A 24,530-nucleotide genomic window follows, 5' to 3' on the forward strand; every position below is an offset into this window, starting at 1 on the left:
TTATAGATGAAAAAATTGAGGCATGAGGTTGCTTAGTTGGCAATCTAGGACCACATTCGATCTGACTCCAGAGCCAGGGTTCTTAACCACTATCCTAACACTGCCTGCTGACGTCACTATTCAATCAGTAAGGGCAAATGGAAATACTGTGGGCCTAATGAAAACGAGGGTGTAAGCAAGTAAAAGGTTTTAAATCTCAGGAGCGGTGAGATAACTAATGCAAAATTCAGTGAACTAGAGTCAGACGGGAGCTACATTATACATAAGCAATATCCACACTTAGAGTAATAAAAGCCTTAAGCAGTTTCTTTACCAACTGTATTTGTCTGTCCGTTTTCTGCAGCCATCATGAGAGGTGTTTTCCCAGAGGAGTCCACAGAGTTGACATGAGCATTATGGCTGAGTAGCAGCTGCAAACACTCTACGTGGTCTGTGAAGGCGGCCGCGTGGAGAGGAGTTCTGCACACAGAGAAATGGGAAGACTGGACTAAATCTGTGCACTGTATACTCTTAATTTATGAAAGCAATTTTCAAGGGTTTACATACTAGGCATCGCTTGGATACAAATAGGCTTAATGGGGGAAGCTTACTTAACTCCTGCCACAAAAATTTGTATTTCTGATAATATAGAAGTCCCTTAATTAAACTAGTATAAATAAAGATAAATTATGAAATCGCCAAAAAAAATTACAGCATTAAAGGAAATTCTGAAAGAAATAAATCCTGACCCAAATACTGCCATCTATTACAAATGCTGGACTCTTCCTATTTAGAAATCTGTTAACTTTACTAAAAAGAGTCTTTGGGTAACAAACACACATCTTTTTAAAAAAGGGAAATCATTTAGCCAGAAAGACTGGCTAAAAGTCATGGTAGAAAAGCCTTTTACAATGAGAACGTAATTAAGATTTTGTAACAATTTATAGTTGTAAATATAAAATCAACTTTTAGTTAATAATGGGGTCTCTTTAAATTCTTCCACACTAATCTAGTAGTTAAAATTTCCTACATGGTTGACTTCCTACCTTCCTTTTGAATCTGTGGTGTTCACGCTGCTGGCGCCTAACGTGTCAATTAACATCTCAGCAGCACCTTCGTTGTCATTTATCCTGTGAAGGTAACAAGGTGATCACTCTCACAGCCGTGGTGTATTTCTCAAACACTCAAACCAAATCCGATTCATTCTGCCTTTACTTACACAGCACAATGCAATGGACTGAAAGCATTTCCTTCCGTTTTCTGGAAAACATCCTGTTCTAAAAGGAGTTCTACACATGTCTCGTGACCTAAATAAGTAAATGAGGATCAGATATTAAAATCCAAAAAAGATAGTGAGGTGCCCATACACACCAACATATCCCTACAGATAAGGCTTTACATGGATTACAAGAAATCAGTTCCCTGAACCCATTAAACATCACATTTTTAGGCACTTTGGAATTCAATGTCAACCTCAGGACCTAAAGTACAGTAGCTTCTTACGATAATTTAATATCAGTTTATTATTATTTGTGTGTGTGTGTGTGTGTGTGTGTGTGTGTGTGTTTTGGCTGTGTTGGGTCTTTGTTGCTGCGCATGGGCTTTCTCTAGTTGTGGCGAGCAGTGGCTACTGTTCATTGTGGTTGGTGCATGGGCTTCTCATTGCGGTGGCTTCTCTTGTTGAGGAGCACGGGCTCTAGGCTCGCGGGCTTCAGTAGTTGCGGTGCGTGGGCTCAGTAGTTGTGGCACATGGGCTTAGCTGCTCCATGGTATGTGGGGTCTTCCCGGACCAGGGCTTGAACCCGTGTCCCCTGCATTGGCAGGTGGATTCTTAACCACGGCGCCACCAGGGAAGTCCAATATCAGTTTATTATTGACATGACAAATATTTACTTTGTGGGGAAAAAAAATTAGTCTCATTATTCTTTTCTATGGTGACCAGTTAGAGTTATTTGGGCATTATTTTGTAAAATGTCCTATTTATATAGCATAGTATAACTTTCAAAATAATATATGTTTATGCAGCATAATTAACTTCAAAATTTGAATATTTTCTGGCTCTACTAAGGAGTTAATGGTAAAATCTCAAATTCTATCGAAGTGTTCAGAGGGAAAAAAGTACATGTCCCTGTCCCCACCCCATTCCCCAGTTCCACTCTCTAGTGACCACTAGTGACCATTATTACCTTACAGTTTCAGAAAATTTTTAGGCATATACAACTGCATGCACATAAACACATACTTCCTTTTTAAAAAATTTTTACACAATTGGGATGTTCTGTTCTGTAACTTGTTTTTTATTTTAAAAACTATATATCTTCCCATAGTAGCATATACAGACATCCTATTGTTGAATGTCTGCAAGAACTTCACAGTATCAGAATGTATCATAAAGGATTTAATCTCTAATTATCAGTTTCGAGGTGATTGCTAGTTTTTCTTTGTGATATTAATCAACAATGTTGTAAATGTTCCAGTACTTAAAAAGTATTTATTTCTTTTGTATTTATTTCTAGGAACAATTTTCTAGAAATGATCTTGCTGGGTTAAAGGTCAACTATATTGATTACTAATAGGTGTCAGGCCCACAGTTTTTAATAGCAACTTTGAAAACAGGGGAAAACCCAAACCTCAGATTTTCTTAATCCAATTTTCAAAGCCAGGGTTTTAGTACAAGTACCCCCACTGCTGTATTAATAGCAGAAAATGAAATGTTGCTTCTTTATTTCGTTAGTCATTTGGGATGTGCATTAGGAATAAATTAGATTCTTAAACAGCCTCTTTACTTCTATGGCTTAACATCTGGCTAACAAAGTGATGCTCTATTTCTTTTCTTTTTTAATTACTCTAACATTCTCAAACAATAGTTCATCTTAATCTTCATCTTATAATTGTTTTTACCAGGAAAAGAAAGTATGTTTTAGGAAACCTATGGTTATGTTCCATCATGTCAGTTCTTTCATCCAGTGATTCTCAACTGGAGCAATTTCAGCCCTCAGGGGACATTTGGCCATGTCTAGAGACATTTTTGCTTATCACAGCTGGGGATGGGGTAGGGAAGTGCTGTGGCATCTAGTGGGTAGAAGCCGGGGCTGCTGTTAAACCTCTTGCATGCACATGACAGTCACTCACAACGAAGGATTATGTGGCCTCAAAGGTCAACAGTGCTGAGGGTGGGAAACCCTGCTTCAATTCTCCCTCTCCAAATGTTAACTCATGGCCAAGAAGTAACCAAGGAAAGTTGTCCAGTATTGATTTGAGAGTCTCCTATTTTCCCGGGATAGCAGTTCTCAAGGTGTGGTCTGGGGAGCTGCAGGGTGATACTGCAAACTATTCTTTTCTTTAACGAGCCATCAAGGAAATGTGCCACTCTATTAATATTTTTTTGAAAAATAGTTGTTTTTCATAAAAATGCTATTTATATTAACATGTAATGGATTTATTATTATTTTAAAATAAATTAATAAATATCCTTAAATTTCTCAGTCCTAATTTCCAATACAGTAAATACTAAATACTAACAGCTATAAGCCACAGGTCCTGAGACTGAAAGATGTGAGAATCACTGTCTGCGTAGATAGTGGATGGCAAAAGGGAGTCCCGGGGCTCTGGATTCAGCAGTCATTACTGGGGTCATGTCAAGCTGAAAAATTCTTCACTTTGTGTCCTGGTTTATAAAAGTATACAGGATAAAACTGGTCTCTTCATGTTTTAGAGGGATATTCTGAAGATGCTTATAGCTTCGTAAAAATTGATACATTTTTAAAAGGAACACATGAGATCATGGAAGTATTCTTAGTTCTGTGATTGAATGACTCCATAAACTGAAAATCTGAACTTTAAAGTTGGGTATGTATAACCAGTTCTCTTCTAAAGCTTTGCCATCATCCCATTTTAATTTTGAGAGAAAGGCTGTTTTCTATCCTGTTGGAGTGCTTCCAATTTTTTTTTTAGCCGTACAATAATTACTAGTCAAACTATTTTACATATTCTACTCTCAGAATGCCAAATTATAAAATAGGCTTTTGGCTGTAAATATGGTATTAATTTTACACTGCCTGTACAATCTCTGTACATATAGCCAACACACATCTAATTCCTTCCAGCTCAATTCAGAATCACCAATTTTGCTACAGTCTGGAAATTAGACACATCTGTTATGATCTTTAAATGGCAACCAGGCACGTAGTTTGTGCAAAATTTTGTGTCTTGTACACAACGTGCTCAGAGAATCTAAATCCAGCAGTGATGGAGTAAGAAACTCACTTTAGGAAAACCGTGTTCTCCGGAAAGACGTGGTAGGAATGTTATAATAAATAGCAACTCTCCAAAGGACAGTTACAGCAGTAATGCTCTACCTGAGGAAAAATACCTTACTGTGTGATTTTTCCAATGGTTAATTCTCACTGACTTAAAAAAAAAAAAAAAAAAAAAAGAACCAATAAATGTCTGTTTCAAAATAGTTTTATCTGTGGATGTTTTCCTACTATTTGGTTTTCCTTATACTTGTAAGATGTCAAGTTACATTATAGAGACAAACCAATTTCAATGCCAAAATATAGTATCTTCTTTGACTTAGGATTTATCTTGGACAACTTTTGCTATATTCATTAAATACCAACTTTAGTGAGCTGAAAAAGGAAGAAGAGTTGAAATCCAAAGGTTTTATCGTTTTCAAAACTATTCTGGCTAAGGATCTGAGGTAGTAAAATATGAAACTGACTAAACCAAGCTTTTGAATTAGCAATATATTTAACTATTCAAGTTTTCTATGGCACCATCAGTACTCAGAGTTGCAAAATGACCAAATGTAGCCACAGGTCAATCCTCAAGAAGAGATCAAAGCTTTCTCAGAGCAAAAGAATAGAGCTCTCAATTCTGATACAAGAATTAATATGAAAATCAAAATACTGTATCTAGAAAATGCTTATGAAAATGTTTAGTTAAACTATAATTTTGCAAGATTCAGATTTCTCCTCTTTTACCACAACTCAACAATTATTTATCAAAATGGCTCCCAGTAAAAGAACCACATAAAACAGTGTATTACAGAAAGCTAGAAACCTCCTCTCTGGCAAGGCAGTCAGCTGAATTTTATAACAGCCACTATGCTTATTTTTTTAAGCAAGTGGATATTATATAAAGAGGCAATTTCTATTTTCTGTACATTTTGAGGGAAAGTTGTTAGAACTGTCAACTAGTTTTGTAGATATGCTATTACAACTAACAATAACCTGAATGCTACACTGAAATTCAAAACAAATAAAAAACCCCTCACATCCCTGATAAAACCCTAAGCATACACTTAGGTAGGACTGATGTTTTACACTGCATATAACGTACCCAGATGTTTTCTAAGATGATCAAATCTCAACATGCTCCGTTACTTACATTATTTTAGTGACATTTCAAAAGCCAAATCCCATTTTTCACATCTACCCTTTAAAAATAGCTTTATACTTCTCTGATTGACCTTTAATGAGTCTACCTGTAAAAGGACTAACTGTGATGGTTAGTCTCCAGGAAGCTAAAAGTAAGTCTGTTATAATCATGCAGCCAAGTTCACTTAACCACAAAAGTGTCCAAGTTTCTAGTTTCTACTTCCGTGATTTATTCTACTAGGATTTTATTCCCTTAAAATGTTGAACATACATGTTACTGTTGATATAAGGATCTTAACTTGCAACGTGCTCAGAAAACATACACAGATTTCAGTCTAGAATATGATACATTTTCATTGTTTCTCTTACCTTTGTCATTTTTTCCCTAATAACAAGTACATTTAGAAATAAAAATATAATAAAAATACAAACATAACTATATAAAAGACATTGGAAATAATATTATAAAAGTATATTAATATTAATTAATAACAAATAATATTATTAATAATGTTATAAAAGTAATTAATATTACAAAAGTATCTTAAAAATGCAAAATACTTATTGAAGCAAAGGTCTAAAAAACTTTTAAACTTAGTGACTGCTTATCTCAAAACATCTCTGAAAACCAGCATCTTGGCTTTAGCACGACAAGGCACTGGAGTAAGCTATAGCTACATGGTAGGTTATTCCTAATATATCATTCTCATGAAAGTCAGAATGTGTTAGTTAGTTGTCTCTCTGTGGTACATAACGGGTAGGTAACGTGGGTCTGTGTCTGTGTACTTAACCGTTGTAGCAAGCCCAGTGAAGCGCCGTGTATCCATGATTGTCCGCCATGGCTGGATTTGCATCCATAGATGCTGCTGACTGCAGAAGAGCTCCGAGAACACCAATGTGTCCACAGGCAGCTGCCAAGTGTATTGGTGTCCGGCCCCTGCTATCTCGTAATAAGCACTTAGCACCATGTTGAAGCAATGCATCTACACACTCTTCATGGCCTGTGACTGCCTGAAAGAAAAATTATTTGCATGTAGCTGAATATACTATGTTGGGCACTCCATGCCAATTATAGCTAAATTATGAATTTTAAAGTCCATATTCCCCATGTTCTCCCACCAATCAAAGCATTTATCATATTTTGAGTAACCCCGTATTTTTACTGAAAGTGGCTTAAAAATTTAGTTAAAGCAGTGACTTTGTCAAAATAAAAGTAAATATGAAAAACAGGAATAATGGGACTTCTAGTTCAACAAAAAAAATATTTCAAAGGTGAAAAAATTAAGACTAAAATGTGTAAGAAAACAGTTGTGATAATGGAAAAAAGTAAAACTGACATCAATTCAACTCAAGGCTTTAGGGTTTTATAATTCTTTTTTTAAATAATTAATTAATTAATTAATTAATTTTTGGCTGTGCTGGGTCCTCGTCGCTGCGCACAGGCTCCCTCCAGCCACGGTGAGCGGGGGCCACTCCTCGCTGCGGTGCGCGGGCTTCTCACTGCGGAGCACAAGCCCCAGGCGCCCAGGCCCCAGCAGCCGCGGCACACAGGCTCAGTAGTTGTGGCTCGTTGGCTCTAGAGCGCAGGCTCAGCAGTTGTGGCGCACGGGCTTAGCTGCTCTGCGGCACGTGGGATCCTCCCAGATCAGGGCTCAAACCTGTGCCCCCGACACTGGCAGGCAATTCCCAACCACTGCGCCACCAGGGAAGCCCGCTAAGATTTTAAAATTCTGTTCCAACATTATTCTTCTCTGGATTAAGTTGTGTTTTGTGGTTGTTAAAAATTAGAGTTCAAAAACTATGATAGTGAAAGAAACAGTAAAGATTATTTGGTAAAAATTAAATGAAGAAAAATATAAACACAGCCTAGTTCAGTTTTAGGTAAAATGAGGTCATAAAAACTTTCAGAAAGGAAGCGAGAACACTTCTGCTTACCCCTCTGTGCAGTGCCGTCCTTCCCCATTTATCTTTGGCATCTACGTTTGCTCCTTTGTTCAGCAGTGAGTAGACACAGTCCGTGTGCCCGTTGAGCACAGACAGCATCAGCGGAGTCCTGGGCAACAACAGGAGCAGCTCCGTCACCACTGAGACTTCATCCATGAAAGTACACTGTGCTGGCCTGCCTTCTAAACGTGTCTTTCTGTGATGCAACTTTAAAGTATACTTAAAAAACTGTATTTGATGTTACTCAGTTACACACTATGACAGACTTACTAAAATAGGGGAGCAAAGGTATGAAGATTAACAAACATCCTAAAACTAATTTAAAAATTATTAAAACTTACTGTCCATTTCCATCTTGAATATCTACTGCATTCTGTGGTTCTGCATTTCCTATTAGTAGCCGTAAGCATTCCGAATGACCATTTGTTGCTGTAAAGTGATATTCAAAAATTTCAGCAATTATATATCTATAAAATGATAAAATAGAAAATGTCCATCTTAAACCACATTTGCTAGATATAATTTTGGAATATTCATTGAATTTAACAGGCAAGAAAGAAAATGCTCATTTTATTTAGCTCTCTGGTGGTGCCAATGTGGTCAGGAAGGGCAGCCTGCCTCCAGCCAAGGGATGAAATCATGATCAGACAAGTCAATCACATCAACCCCATTCTCCTTTGCCAATGACTGGTTTCAAGTTCTGCCCACTGAGATGTTAAGAAGCCTGGAGGATGCCTGGGAAATATTTTTATTTCTGATAGTGAAAGTCCTCCTTCTTTCCTGATTTTAGATGTGATCCTTGGGGATGCTTCAAGGAAATTCTGTTTGGCCCATCATTTTTTTTCTTAAACTGGATTCACGGATACTCAGTACACAGCAGCTACTGATGAGTGTTTGTATCGTCTAAGCTCAACACCCAAAGCATCAGGCATAAGATCCCTGTGGGAAAGGACTGGCTCACATCCAGAACCAATGTCCTTCCATGATTTAAGAGTAAGATGATCCCCAGCAGGTCTCCAAATTTGAAAGGCATCTTGGTTCTAACCAAGGCTTGCATTTATTGAAGAGGTGGGTGCTAACAGTAACCCGTAACTCTTTCAGTGGGTAGGACTTATGAATTATATGGCATTGGTTAGCCACTTCTGAGAGACTTACTAGTGTCTTGGTTCAATATTTATCTATTAAGAGTGCAAACACTCCATGAAAGCTTTAAATTAGCTCTGCAAATAATGTGCTTACAATATAATTTTTCAAGTTGCAGAATAATATACAACTTCACTCTTTTTCAGAATAAGGCAACAGAAAATGACAGCATTTTGACTTCTTATTTTTACCATATAGCAGTTTATATACATATCCTTATTAGGACTTTTAATCCATTATTAAAATTTTTGTCTTTGAGCCCTGCTTATCTGATAGTTTCTGAAAGGCTGCTCTGGAGCAACAGTGGGTGTTACCTAGAGTCTTCTAAAATGCAAGTTTTCCAAATGACCAGAAGCAAAGTCCCAGACCTACATTCAAATGGATCCACTTTAAGGATCACCCTATAAAAACAGACTAAGTGAAATGAATCTAATCATACGAAGATGGCCTATTGGGGATGAGACAAATACTTGGCTAGGATTTCTTCACATATACCAGTCTTGAATTCATTATTTAAAATTAATACTGCCTTGTAGTAATTCCTGGAGAGAGTTGTGAATCTGCATCTGCTAGTGACACAGCGGGTACTGAGTCATCACAGTGGCATTGTTATGTAGTTTTTCATTTTCTACAACATCACAAAACACTCCATGGAGTAGTTCTCGCATAGCAGGCACTCTGTATTCCTGTCTGATTAAATGTTTAATGCAGTACCCTGGTACAGTAAGTAAAATGTTTGTTGTTAAATGAAAGCACAGTTGTTAAATGAAAGCACATACCAATCCAAAATAATTTCCATCAAAAAGCAGTAAAAAAAATTGTATTTTTTTTTGTTGTTGTTGATAAAGTACTTCAGAAGTTAGACTATTACATAAATCCAATTTCTAAGGTAGATTTTTTTTTAAAGTGATTATAATCTTGCTGTTGGTTTTTCCCTGAGAGTAGAATCATTAGAATTGTTAAAGTCAAAATTGTTAAAACAATTACCAGGAGTATAATATACAAGAAATTGAAAAAGAAGAGCATTAGATGGAAAGTGGTAAATAAAATCATTCATAGTCTTTGACATACCTGCTGCATGTATAGGTGTTCTCTTCAAAATGTAATCTTTGACTAAGATTGAGGCTCCCTGATTAATGAGAACATCCACACATTCTACATGGCCCTTAAATGCTGCAAGGTCCAAGGGTGTTCTTCCACTACTGTTTCTCACATCAAGATCTAACAAAGACTGTACTAACACTTCTAGTGCTTGATGGTGACCATGATAGGCCTGGGAATAAATAAAAATATAAATTAAAAAAATATATATATTTAGACTGACTTCTTAGAAACCCTAGAAAACATAAAGGGAGTAGTAAGCAAACTTGTCTTCACATCATTATATTTGAGATAATCTAAAACTTCTGTATTGATAATTCAGTAAGTTACCTACAAATTTTTCTAATAATCAATTAGTAGGCTACAGTGTTAGGGAATGGAATTCCACAAATAATAAAAGTTGAAATGACAGGTGATCTTTTCACGAGTATACAATGTCTGGTTCATGGCAGACATTCAATGATGTGTGACATGGGTTCAATGAAAGCTTTCATTCTAAGTCTATGATTCCAAAGCCCGTGTTCTTCGTCACAGTTCAGTGCCCCCCTTCACTCCCCGATAAAATGTTACTACGCTTAAATCGCAGAGACAGTTGCAACTGAAGTTCAGCTAGTACTTGAGCCTTCTGATTTCTCAAATGAAAATGACTACTCCATCCCATAACGTGCCATCTCAAAAATAAACATTTCTTTTCAAAAATATTTAGACTGAGCCCTGCTTGAAAAACTGCCATGTGCTATGCACTGTCCTAGCAGTACAGCAGAGCAAGAAGACTGAGATATTTGTCTGAAACCCGACCAACTGAAATCCCCTTCTTTACACAGTCTGCTTTCCAGAGAATTCATTTCAAAAACCAACATGTCAACTGAACATCTATTACTCTTATTGGACAAGATGCTGAGCAGGACATAAGGCAATAACGACACAGTTCTGATGGGGAAGGAATGTCTCCTCTGGTTCACTCATGCCACCCCTTTTAGCTAAGGGACAAGTCATTTTCTGATACCGTTCAGACCTGCAGCTTAGCACATATAGGCAAACTGTAAATGACCACATGTGAACTTTTCATTAGGGAATTGAAAAATATAAAATTCTACCATATTTGTGCTAAATGTCACCTGCTTCTAAAAAGAGATACTTAGCTAGAAAGAGGGGCCTGCAATGTACCAAAGGGCTGTAAAGCCACTTCCTGTGGGAAATGTCAGAAAGTACCAGCAGGAGGTGAAGCTGCTCTGGGCCTTACTGACCTCTTGATGTTTCTGACTCCCTCAAAGTTAAAGTGACTGGAGATCTCTGAGCTCTACTGTCTGAGGAGCACATCTAACCTTGTTCCTCAATACCAGGTCAACAAAATTATGCTATTAAAAATGAACTGTGAGAAGCACAGTATATGCAGAAGGTGGTATAAAAAGAAGCAGAGGGAAAATAAGGACGGCTAGAGCCAGGGTAATCTGCCACAGGGTAATCTTCCCCTCACGATGGCTCTGACTGGACTGGGACAAGAGGCTTAGAGGCCTAGTATGTGCGAAGGCAGGACCAAGGCCAGTTTCCTGAGTCCTCAAGCCAGCGTGTTTTTACTGCATCAAGTCGTCCTGGATTGGGAGAGTTTGGAAGGAGAAAAATCACTTCAGTAATTTCTGAAAAACCTCCTAGGGATGGATACAAAATGCAAGAGTGGTGGTATAACCACATTTCATTGAGCCTAATTATGAAATCACAAAATTGTTTCCATTTCAGCTTAAAAACACTACTTAGCACACCCATGTTAATAACAGCACTATTCCCAATAGCCATGGAGTAAAATAACTAGTTAAAAAAACTGAAGTTTTTGAGATAATGCATTCAAAAACTTGGCAAAGTGCTTAGTCTGGCACCTAGTAAGTGTTCAAGAGATGAGGCGCTATTATTATAAGAATGATGATAATGATGCAGGAAGAACTGCCTAGTCATCTGCTCAGACGTCATTTCTTGCCACCCATAGTAAAATAGCTATTTTCTCCATGCTAGCTTTGCACTTCCAGATGACTTATTTATTATGCAAGTCTGGGAGAGTAGATAGTATTTCCAAAGACCCAAAGGGCAAGGAAAAAGGAAGCTTCAGCATGTCTTCTTAGTTATTTAGAGCATGGTAGGAAGTACTGCTGGGGAGAAAGGGGGAGAAAGACAAAGCAGAAAATTCAGTGTACATGTGTCAGTGTTAGAAAATATGCCAGGAGAATATTAAAATAAAAAATAATAGTATATGTGAGAAGAAACAATTAAATGGATCATTGAACTTGTGATACACATTAACCTAAGTAGAGACCCTTATAAGCATTTTACTATACTTAAAATCAGAGGTCTCACAAATAGTGACAGTACCCAATTCTCCCGATTCTCAAAGTCCCCCAGCTCCCCACAACATGCTTTATTTCAAAGATAAATTCTTCTTTCAGCGCAGAAAGAACTAGATTGGGCTCTGCTTGAAATTTCCTAAGGTAATTCATTTCCATATTTGACTTAAAGAATTGTCACACTCTCTTCTAATCTTCTCCTCTTAGTGATGAACATTAAGAGGAAAAATTCAGAGGCATCTGAAGCTAGAAAGAACATTACAGACCATGTAGTTAAATCCTATAGCATGAGCAAGTGAAGGACCAGTGAACACAAACTTAGCACCCCAAAATCACAAAGTAAGCAAAAAGTTGTAGAAATACCACAGAAATTACAGTTCTTATATCATCTGCTTAAGAAGTCAGAAGCCATTCCACTAGGGTGGGTCATTTTAAAATTCACATCTCAGGCATATTCTCTCCTTAGAACAGGCCTTGTGGGAATTTTAAAATTCACATCTCAGGCATATTCTCTCCTTAGAACAGGGCCCCCCGCCCCTTTTTTTTTAAGACAAACAAACAAACGAAACAAAAGTACATTCAAGAATTCTCTGAGTTAAGAAAGTTCTTACAGTTTTAACTCCATGATCATCATTATATGGACCAAAAGTTCTGGGTACTAGTTTGAGTCAACACAGATATGAGACATTTTCAGTAAACGAGCCATCAAGTTGGCTGTGAAGGCAATACTCACAGCCAAGTGTAAAGGGCTTATTGTTGCTCTATTGTCTGAATCACTCAGCATGTCTGTTCCCGAGGTTTCCATTAACTGAGAAAGAAAAGAATTTTAAGTGTCAGAAATGGTACTTTTAGACATACCACAGCAGTTATTCCTGGTCCCCCTCCCCCAAGTTCAAATCCATTTTAGAGTATAAACTGATACTTGAATATGAATTTAAAAATCCCAGACCATTATATTATGAAAACTAAATTCAGCCACCTTATGGAATGGATTATCCTGAAAATGCAGTAAGGACCACATACTAAGAGCTTTGAGAGATGGCTATAAACTTAGAGTTTGAGAGAAATGCCATTTAATTACCACCAAGTAAAACTTTCCCTCCCCCTGCAAACATGATTTCTGTCACTATCTTTGTTCCCAGGAATGTGTAAGACAGGCTCCAGCTCTAGTGAGAGCAAATATTTAAATACTCAATATTAGGGGGAAAACTGACTAATTAATACTTACAACATCTAAAGGAGTTTCACTTGCAATCTGAAATAAAATTTAAAATAAAAATACTTAGTTGAGGAAGCAGTCATATACAGTAAAGAGATAAATGTTAACTACATGTCTCTATTTACATAGGGCTTTGTTAAATTCTATTCTGAACTTGGGCTTCCTTTGCCTCCAAAAATGAAGTCTTTTAAATAAACAACTGTACAATATAATAGACCACAAATCTATACACATGGGTCTCAGATTTTAGTCTACAGATACCATAATAAACTAAGGAAATATTACTTCTGTAGCAGGGTTCTAAATGCTATATTAAGTATGTCAACTTCTTTTTTCTATCTTTTATACCCACCCTCCTTGAATTTTATTTCCCCTTTAAGGGAAGCAATGTTAATATAATTTATAAGTAGGTCTAAATGAAGAAACCTCTAACGTGAAGCATGTGCTACACACTTCAGAATCATTTAACTTGTCTTTTACTCTCCCTTTGGTTTGGCAAAGTGGGGTGAATGGTGTATACATTCAGGAATGAGACCACAGTTGAAATAAAAAGTTCCTTTGCAGAAGATGAGTCTCCCTTGTCAGAAGAGACTGACAGAAGACTGGGTCTTTCTGAATTCCTGAATACACAGGGGGAAGCTTTCTCTCACAGGAACATGTATTTCTCACATATGACATAGTTACAGTTCTTTAAAACGTTCTGGAAAACATTTAAAGGGGCAGGGGCAGTGAATGCTACATGGACATGGGGGGCTCTAAGGGAGCCCTCTCCAGAGATCTAATTTCCTCCTTTCTCTGTGAAAGGGAAAAGGGAATGAGAGAAAGCTTAGTGAGGCAAGTATGAATTTAGGAGGGATAGGGATTCTAAAAATGTTAAAAAGCATTTGTTTCTTGATTCATTTATTCTCACTGTCATTACATTATTAGAATATAAACTTACATAGGTCCTTCCACAAGAAATCAGGAATCTTACCAGCTGAAGACACAGACGGTGACCGTATGCAGCTGAATAATGAACTGCATTGTATCCTTGCTTGTCCCGGATCCCTGGATTTGCATCATTTCTTAATAAGTATTCCAGGCACCTATTATAGTAAGACATATTCATAATTCTAAATCCTGCATTTTAACCAATGATAAAAACAGAGACAAACTCAAAACTGGAAATTTTTCTTACATTTGAGTAATGTAAAAATCATATACACATCTACACTACATACATTTGTCATTTAAATGATATTGACTGTAAGTATCATAAAAGTACAAACAAAATGTTCATAAGAGAATCTTCTTTATCCACAGTCTGTCAGCAAGCACAGTATACCTGAAGACTGTTTCGTACACAGTCTATATTCATGGCACCAGCTAGTCAACTCTTTCTGGAATACATAGTTAGTATGATATCTCATTAGGAAGCTCAAGAAAGGATGTAAAAATATCTCCCAAAACCAAGGTCAGAATTCAAGGATCTTGCATTAGAGACCTGAAAAGTGTGGGAACAATGTAAAAGTGGTATGTAGGTAACACGAAAGACCTTCCCATGGGAAATACACTTCATTCCTGTGCTATTAAAATATGAGGAAAGTAATTTTAAAAGGACTGTAAGATTTTTTGATGATGGCCATTCTGACTGGTGTGAGGTGATACCTCATTGTAGAAAGAGAAAAACAAATACCGTATGCTAACACATATATATGGAATCTAAAAAAAAAATGGTTCTGATGAACCTAGGGGCAGGACAGGAATAAAGACACAGACATAGAGAATGGACTTGAGGGGAAGGGTAAGCTGGGACGAAGTGAGAGAGTAACACTGACATATATACACTACCAAACGTAAAACAGATAGCTAGTGGGAAGCAGCCGCACAGCACAGGGAGATCAGCTCGGTGCTTTGCGACCACTTAGAGGGGTGGGATAGGGAGGGTGGGAGGGAGACACAAGAGGGAAGAGATATGGGGATATATGTATACGTATAGCTGATTCACTTTGTTATACAGCAGAAACTAACACACCATTGTAAAGCAATTATACTCCAATAAAGATGTTAAAAAAATTTTTTTTAAATAAAAGGACTATAAGGTTCACAATTTGTTATAATTCTGATAAATGTTATGGTAGCAAAAAAAAAAGAGTACTGAATTAGAAATTAAAAGATTTATCGCTAGAGTTAGTTTGATACCAGCGATCTTGGGCAAATCATTTCACCTTCATGGTGAAATGGCTTCTGTTTATTCATTTGATAGATGGGAGTAGGAATTCAACTAAATAATCTAAAATCCATTCATGTTCAAATTCCAAGTCCATAATTATTCAGCGATAATTTGTCTAATATTGCAGTATGTCTAACTAAACACTAACTCTACCACTAGGGGGGGAAATCTATAATCAAATACTACTTGTCAAGTTTCCAAAAGCATACTGAAGTTATAAGAACAAGTGGAAAGGAACAATGGAGCGATGTAACTGATCACCCAGTAACTCTATCATATATGTATGAGGACCATTCTTTGCAATGCCAACCCTTATTTCTTTAATGCTAATTGCTTAAAGTACTTTAGATCTCTTAGGAATTACTTACAGAATCTACATTTATTATAATATCCTTAATGGTAGCAAATGTTCATCCTTTTAAGTGGGATTTTGATATTTATATGCAGTGAAAATTATGATGAACTGCATATCACTATGATGAAACAACAACATCACCCGAATCTGACTCTAAGGAACAAGCCTGGTGTTTCTCGGTATTCCTAAACTAGCTCTGAGGGCACTCCAGGAAGTATTTCAGGCAGTGTGTAGACTCTGTACACAGTCTTCCTAGGTACCCAGCTCACAGGTCAATCCTCACTGGGATGAAGGAAAGACCTGCTGGCCTGGAAGGACAGTCTCACTGCTTTAAAGGCAGAAACATTTCACCCAAGGGAATATCTTTTTACCTTTAATCAAGTTCTCTAGATGTGAATGATAAAACAGAAATAGTTCTCCCTACTGAGACCTGAATACAAGACAGATTCTATCAGTGGAACAAACTATTTTAAGATAACTTGCTGATACATGAGTACTGGGGGAAAAAAAAAAACTGACTTATTTAAGGAAAGCAAAACAAGTAGGTAAGTTCATGTTTACTTTCTGAAGTAGGAGAGCAAGTCTCAAAGCACTACTTATATTTACTAGTTGCAAGTATACAACATTAAATGGTTTGAAATAATTCAACCATAATACATGCAGTAGTTCTTATCAAATCATATTATTTCTTTGTCTACCTTCATATTACTGGATGATTGGTCTCCTATAACAAAACAAAGACTAAGAGTTGATTTATAATTATAAAATTACTTCTATTGCCACACCTTTCAAATTTTGCTAAGCAATATGAATTTTCATGACTACTTTGTAAGCACTACCTTTAACAAATGAAAAAAATTACTGACATTCAGGAAAATTAAACGACTTGCTCCCAATCTTTTGGCTAGAATATGGCAAAGCAAGGACTAGGCCTTGGGTCTTCTCTTCAAGTGTTCTTTCTATGCTACAAATGCTTTAGCACAGGGGTTAATGAGTTAGTGACACTTTAACCTGGGTGTTTATAAAATACTGAACCACAAAATTGCTTGATCTTGAAAATCTGAACCTCACTTTTGATTTGCAAATGAGGTGAAGGGGAGAGAGTCAATCCTAAATTTTTTTGCTCCTTGTAAAGTTAACACACGCTCATTTTATAAAACTCAGAAAATTAAGAAACGAAGATTTTCTATAATTTCTCTTATTTCCCTAAAATAAACCATGTATGCAAAATCTGGAGGAATATTTATGGCTAAATACCTAAGTAATAAACCAAACTTACTGTTAAATATTTTGTTTTCTTCATTTTTTAGACAAATTAAGTATCCTCATCCCAATTAAGCATGTAATTCAAATCAGAGTGATTTTCAAACTATTTAAACTTCTCCTACTCTTCCCCTACCACCCATGAACTCCTACCACTTTTTCTGGTGCAAGTTCAGACTGAGTCAAATCCATGTGTCCCACGGCTGGTCAGAGCCCTGGGAGAGGACCACTCGGCCCAGGGCAGAGGATGTGGCATTGTCACCAGAGGCCCTCCTAACTCTACTCTCCCCCATTATGGTATACAATAGTGTCTGACTGACAAAAAAAGATACTAAGCATAGCTTAAAAAAATACAACTAATCCTTACAGGAAGATTACAATGTGTCAGGTATTGTTCTAAGCAATTCAGATATTCTGTACCTCATATGGCCATGAGTTAAGGTCAGACTATTATTCCCACTTGACAGATGAAACGTGCAGAGAGGTTAAGTAACCTGCCCAAGGTCTCACAGCAAGTGGCAGAGCCAGAATCAAACCCAGTTCTGTCTTACACGCATACATAAAACAGGTTTAACAAAGCTGCTGAATGCAAAGTTGTATACAAAAGTCAAATATATTTCTCTATTTCACAACAAAGGAAATTTAAAGATAGATTTATTTTGGCAATGAAAATATCAAATACTTAGGAATAAACCTAAGGATTATAAAAGTTCCAAGCAAAAGACTGTATGATTCCATTTATATAAAGTTCAAAACAGACAAAAATAAACAATGCTATTAGAAGTCAAAATATGATCCCATTTTTGTGAACATCTATCTCCATAAAAGTGTATCTTGGTGAAATATATCTATGCATTCATAAACACATGTATATATAACCATATGAACACAGAAAAGCCTATGGACATTTACCAGGTCCATAACTCTGATTACACTGTGAGGGATGTGAAATGATCTACATAAACATATAGAAATACTTCTGTTAATGGTAGTTATCACAGAAGAAAAGGCATGAGGAGGATTTCTTCCTTATATGTAATCACAATAAATAACCCCAGCCTTCCCCTTCTCTTATACACACCACACAGGCATGGGGTAGGTCCTCACCATCATGCTCATAGCCAGTCCTATTTTTCTTCAAATGGCAAAGAGAACTTTATTTGTTAATATTTAATACATTTAGTATGTTTCTCCCGTGAAAATAACTATATATTTGTTTGCTGAGTCATGACTGTCTATAGTGAATGTAGGCATCAGGATGATGGGGGTGACTAGCAGGACGAGGAGAATGAGGAGGAACGATTTCATGTATTTTTCCAACATTTACTGAAAGTAAAGACAGGCACACAAGGCAGAGTAGAATTGTAATTACTTATGTCACTTCTGAACAGCAGAAAACCAGTGGCAGAGTGTCAAAAATCCCAAAGTATATACAACTTTCCCTGGGGATGCTGACAGGACATTATTAAACAATCATTAAAGAAACAAACCAACAAACACACATTACTGAATAACAGTATTTGAAGTCATGGGGAATTTGTTTCTTCTTTTAGAAAATATTTCACTCTGGCTTTGGCAGCAGAAAGAATTATTCCAGATTCTCTTGTTATCCAACCTATTCCTGGGAATTAAATCCTTGGAGTTCAGAAAAATAAACCAACTCTTTAATTCTACTATTTAAGCCTCCAAAACAATCACTTACTGAAAGGATGCCTCTGGTATCCTAAAATGGTTACTGTAGTGAATAGTTTCCAGAAGGTTCCCAGGGAACAAATCACTGAGTCAATAAGTGATGGCATTAGACAAGACCTCTGGGACTTTGATACTTCAAAGGTAAGAAAGAGGCTCCAAAAAACAGTGCTAGATTCTTTTATACACATGCCCTCAGTTTTCCCCACAATTCTAAGAAGTACGCTTCATTCTAATTTTACAGATAAAGAAGATTTTGCCTAACAATTATTTGCTCAGGCTCAAAGAGGTATAATATGAAGCCCCCATGATTTCAGCTGGGTCTTTTGGATAAAGCTCATGTTCTTTCTGGTACATCAGGTTGCTTGTGGAGATACTGAGAATTAAGTGTTTAAGTAATAAATACCTCTAGACCAGCGGTCCCCAACCTTTTTGGCACCAGGGACCGGTTTTGCGAAAGACAATTTTTCCACGGACTGGGGGGCCGGGTAGGGGGATGGTTCAGGCAGTAATGCGAGCGATGGGGAGCGGCGGATGAAGCTTCGCTCGCTCGCCACTCACCTCCTGCTCTGCGGCCTGGCTCCTAACAGGCCGCGGACCAGTATCAGTTCACAGCCCAGGGTTTAGGGACCCCTGCTCTAGACTACTGCTCAAAACAGTTTATATTAGGTGAGAAAACTAACAATTTAATTCACTTTAGTACTAAGGATACTTCTAAAGAAAAAGACTGGCTTAAAATAAAACCACAAATCTCAAACAGTATAGGTTGAACATTGTTATTCTTTTGTTCCTGCGTAAGAATTCAGGTTGAATGTAATTGTTTAAGGGCAGGAGGACCATGGGGTAATCTCTGTCTGTGTGTATGTGAACTCAGTGGAATTTACTTAGATCATGCTGGGCAGTACCCAATAAACGGTTTATGGGAACACTGGTAAAGGACTTCTGATGGTGATAGTCATTTTGGGTATAATCTATTTTAGGAAAATCTATAAATCAAATCCTGAAATTACAAAATTTATAAATCAGAGGACAATCTACTTACCCAAGTTTACCAAAATATTTTCTGATTTACAAAGTCTCTATCAGAGATTTTCTTGAAAGCTCTACTATCCAAAAACATACTTCAAATAATTTGGCTTCTCCCAAAACCTATCTACATCTAACTATTCTGGTATATATGAAAATGTATAAAGTGATATACTCCTCCAAACAGAAAATACGGTCATCCTTCGGTATCTAAGGGGGACTGATGCCAAGAGTACTCGAGGATACCAAAGACCGTAGACTTGGACCCTCAAGTCCCTTATAAAAAATGAACACAGCCCTACAATGAATACAGTCGACCCTCCAAATCTGCAAATGCAAAACCAGTAGATACAAAGGGCTGATAGTATATTTTACTAATGCTTTCAAGATTAGGATTTTAGCCACAAATCCAGCATAACAAAGTGTTACTTATAGAAATGGATTTGAAATTAGTTACAGAATTTATAATAAATTAATATTTGTGAGTAATACCATCAAATTATGCTTTTTATTTTGAAGGTAAAAAAGTAAACATTAAAAACCAAGGAAATAGTTCTATGTTAAATGCAACTTCCTTGAAGTATATTTTATAAAATCTTTCCCCAGAAACCATTATTTGTTTTTCCTACCCTTCACTGACTCAGACTCATGGGGAATACCACAGACATTGAAGATTTCTTCTCTGTCTCTAATGAGTTCATTTTCTTCCAAGAAGGCAATATACATTAAGGTACTATAAATGGGTCTGATCATCTTTGGGTGAACATTAATTATGAAAATTTATAAATCTCTCATTCTTTTGTTTTTATTAAGTCATTTTTGGACAACATTTACTCACTACTCCATTATCTATATAATTTACTTATTTAAGCACTATTTAGTACCAACTATGTGCCAGATTCTGCCAGTTCAATTATTCCCTATTTGAATACCAATTTACAGGGATCCCTTGGAAATATGAACTTTCTACCTCTGAAGAATACTGGTATTCCAATCTCTGCTCAATCTTCTGATGGCATTGTCTGTGTACCTCTTGCCTTTCCTTTTCCCTATGATATACTCAAGACTGCTGCCTCTAAGAAGCCAGGTGGAAAAAACATGGAGGTGATAGATATTAAGATGTGTTTTTGGAAGGGAGGACGAAAAGGGACCTTTATCTTTCTTCTACCCGATTAGTTCATAATGCAGGTTGCTGAGTAGAAGTAGGTGGTAATAACGATGACTAGGAATAATTATGAAAACAACTTATTTTCCCTACTAGAGCATCAGGGAAAGATAATCAATAATAAAAAGTACAAAAAAGGAAATATAAATTTGCTATAAAAACTGCCAGATAGAAACAATCCTTCATTCTCACCACATGATACTTACTTGCCATCTGTGTCTGACGTAGCTGCATAGTGCAAGGGTGTGCATCCTCTTTCATCAAGGTCATTCACACTTGCTCCTGAGCCCACAAGAGCAAACAGGCACTGGTAGTTGCAGTTGGCAGCAGCATAGTGCAGTGGAGATCTTTTTGCCCAAGTTAATTAAAAAGAAAAAAAAAAAAAGTCAGGGACACAAACCAGTAAACAAGAGCACAGTTGATCCACCCAGTTATAAATATTTATAGAAAGCCTGAGATTGATTTCTGCCATATACCTAAGTCTTTCGGAGGGCCAGACAGAAAGCTTGGAGGAGAAACTAAGATGGCAAAGAGCCTCTAAGAACACAAAATAAGATAGGAACACAATTAAATCATTTCATGGTCCCCAGACAGTAACAATTCCAGTCTTCTGAGTGAATTACAGATATCCTTCATATTCTGCTCCAAAACTTGAAAACTTATTTTTTTTCCTCCCTAATGCCATTAGCAATCTGAGAAAACTTTCATTTTAACAAAGCTTCCCCTATATTAATAGAGATGTTTCATAGGTAGCAGCTTCTGTTCCTGTCTCAGTAGAGGAATAAAGAGTAAGAAAAATACAGAAGCATTAAAAAGAATGCTGTTATATCAACTATATGGTAGAGCTGCACAGTAATATCAGATTCCTCAAGCAAAAAATGCACAGTTTTGAAGACTATTCATCATTTTGAAGAGTTTAGAGTACTGTTAATTTCTAGAGATGGAATATTTGTAGCTTATTTCTTCTCAGTTACTGAAATGAAAAAGAATGTTACTAAATTTAGGAGCTTCTGTCTTTAGATTACAAAACTATGATGATCCATGACCTTTCATTAAAAAAAAAAAAAAAAAAAACAGAAGAAGAAGAAAACAGAAAAGTGAAGGTAAATTTAGTCCAGAGTCTTCATGGTATAATTTTTTCTAAAATATTTACCTGGTGAAATGACAGTGAAGCATTATTTTACTTTATTGGATAATAGTATAATATAGTAATAGTATTTTTGAAAATGCAATTAACCCTGAATTACTTTCAAGCTTCTAAACTCAGAATGTGCCCTAATTGTAGTACAGAATGCGTCAAGTGCTACAAATTAACTAATATATGCTGGATTAAAGTACACTTATAAAAATAAATTAGCTATAAAAATACTGCATGCCAAAGTCAAACAAAGTGATTTTTGATTTTGCGGGTCATTAGTTCCTTCAATTAGCAGGCTTATAAGAACAGTCTGTTCCTCAAAATAATTATGGGGTCAGATAGTCGCTTTTCCTTTTCTTATATGCACTTCTGATTCCCTACCACACGTAATTCTACTGTGCACTGGCCCAATCCCATGCACTGACACAGATTCACACACACTCTCTCTTGTCATATACTCTGATAAAATTCTCAAACTCCTGATACACAATTTTGCTCATATTGCCACCTCTATTTTTTTTTAAATTGAGGTAACACTAGTTTATAACATTATAAGTCTCATGTGTACATTATACTTAGATTTCTGTACACACTACAGCATGCTCACCTCTATTTTTCAAATTGCCTTCTGTCCTTTCCTATGTGGTTCTAACAGACTCTGGGTCAATCCCTACTCTAAGTAACTTAGTAGATCATGGTGGCTTTAAGTACTGCAATCACAGATGCAAGTAACAATGAGGCCTGGGCTGAACAGTGAGACTGCAGATTGGCTGGGTGACTACAAAGGGACTCTGCATTCACAGGTGCTTTCCTGTGGGTCACGCTCAGGGTGTGTGCAGAGAGCTAGAGAAGAGGAGAAAGAAAAATTACACATAAATTTGTAACCTGTTTCCTCCCTCTTTCTAGTGCTCTGGAACCAAATACAGGCAGCAGAGTCTCTAACAAAAGAATGACTTGAAGGAATGGAGAACTACCACTGAGTTCCAGCTCTTGTGAGTTTTTTGAGGGAGCATAGGTACCATGCGGTTTTATATTTTCATGGCTATAATTATGGGAGGAGGAGGAATGACATCACAAGAGGTATAGAAGTGCTTATAAAGTAAAGCTGTGGCTGGTAGCCTGGGGCTATGGCAGGGGCCCAGCTGGAAGAAGGCTGTGGGTGAGAATGAATATTCAGAAGTTATCTACTTATTGGGGCCTCTCAAAGAATCATGATCACAATGCAAAAGACGCAGAATTATTCAGTTAACTCTCAGAAGCCACAATAGGTCAAGAAAGTCATTAAGTAAATAACATTAAGTAGGCTCTACAGAGGAACTGTACCACACCCTACCTTCCAAATTTATCCTTTTTGTTGAAGTCTGCACCAGTGTTCAGCAGAAGGTTTAGGCACTCCAAATTCCTACCCAGGAAAAATACATTGAGAAGATGTAATTGTAATGAAATTGTAATTATAATGAAATCGGTAGGTTTAAGTAAATATAAAAGCATGTTTTCAAATGAGGGCAGAGTGAATAAAACACTATGATTTATATTTTATGAAACAAAAAAAAACCTGCCATGATCAACTACCTTTTTCTTAAAAAAAGTAAAAATTTTGTTAACATACCCTCCAGCTGCAGCTGCATGTAGACAGGTCCTGCCAAAATCATCTGGGGTATCTATATCAAATCCTACAAGAATGAATACATCTTATATAATAGTATAGGTAAGTTACTTTATATTAGAGTATTACATTAAAAAAATGTAAAAAAAACACACACCCCCAATCTTAAACAAGACTATGAATTACAAATAGGTAAAAATTAATTGAAAATAGATTAATAATGTACAGTATTTTTTAAAAAATTACCACTAAAGGATTGGGGGTTTTAGAACAAATGCTAGAGTACTTGTTTAAAAGTCATAGGATACAATGGAATATTATTCAGCAATAAAAAGAAATAAAGTACCGATACATGTTTATAACACTGGATGACCGTTCAGAACATTTCTAAGGGAAAAAATCAGTCACAAAACCACATCTTGGGTGATTCCATTTCTATGAACTGTCCAGAACAGGTAAATTTATAGAGGTGGAAAGTAGATTAATGACTGCTTGGGGCTGAGGGGAGGGAGGAAATGGGGAACTGACTGAAAATGAGGGTTTTTTTTTTTTTGGCGGGGGGGAATGTTCTAAAACCCATTGTAGTCATGGTTACATACCTCTGTGAATATACTTTAAAAAAACACTGAATTGTAAATTTTAAACAGGTGAATTGTATGATACATGAATTATTTCTTAATAAAACTTTTTTTTTTAAAGCCATAGGTGCTTTGATACTTGCAGATTAATACTGAGAAGAGGTTTTTAGAATTCTCCTTCATAGATAAATGGGTGATTACTTGTGGACACACATACACTTAAAACATTCAAAACACAATTACCTCACTTAAAAGATATCATTAAGAAAAACTCAGAAGTGTCTGTCTCACAATATGTTAATTTTCACTGAAACTTTCCCATAATTCTTTCAGCAATCGAGAGTATTAATATACAAAATCTGTTCAACTTTCCTAACACGCTAAGAAATAGAATATCA

At 36.5% G+C, this 24,530-nt stretch overlaps 1 protein-coding gene across 4 annotated transcripts in view; it reads right to left on the reverse strand.

Annotated features, from left to right (window-relative positions):
- The window catches only part of ANKRD28 (ankyrin repeat domain 28), a 172,745-nt gene that overhangs the window by 8,435 nt on the left and 139,780 nt on the right, over positions 1 to 24,530 (reverse strand). For all 4 annotated transcript variants that reach the window (XM_061194706.1, XM_061194708.1, XM_061194707.1 and 1 more), the window contains 13 exons: positions 23,558 to 23,621; positions 23,282 to 23,350; positions 21,017 to 21,157; positions 14,074 to 14,185; positions 13,110 to 13,136; positions 12,615 to 12,689; positions 9,519 to 9,720; positions 7,646 to 7,733; positions 7,296 to 7,413; positions 6,152 to 6,371; positions 1,199 to 1,286; positions 1,026 to 1,109; positions 314 to 459 (listed from right to left, as the gene is read on the reverse strand). In XM_061194706.1, coding sequence (XP_061050689.1) covers positions 314 to 459; positions 1,026 to 1,109; positions 1,199 to 1,286; positions 6,152 to 6,371; positions 7,296 to 7,413; positions 7,646 to 7,733; positions 9,519 to 9,720; positions 12,615 to 12,689; positions 13,110 to 13,136; positions 14,074 to 14,185; positions 21,017 to 21,157; positions 23,282 to 23,350; positions 23,558 to 23,621 — 1,434 coding nt within the window. The remainder of the gene's footprint in view (positions 1 to 313; positions 460 to 1,025; positions 1,110 to 1,198; positions 1,287 to 6,151; positions 6,372 to 7,295; positions 7,414 to 7,645; positions 7,734 to 9,518; positions 9,721 to 12,614; positions 12,690 to 13,109; positions 13,137 to 14,073; positions 14,186 to 21,016; positions 21,158 to 23,281; positions 23,351 to 23,557; positions 23,622 to 24,530) is intronic.

The sequence above is a fragment of the Eubalaena glacialis genome, chromosome 6 (assembly GCF_028564815.1).
Source record: "Eubalaena glacialis isolate mEubGla1 chromosome 6, mEubGla1.1.hap2.+ XY, whole genome shotgun sequence".
Taxonomy (NCBI): domain Eukaryota; kingdom Metazoa; phylum Chordata; class Mammalia; order Artiodactyla; family Balaenidae; genus Eubalaena; species Eubalaena glacialis.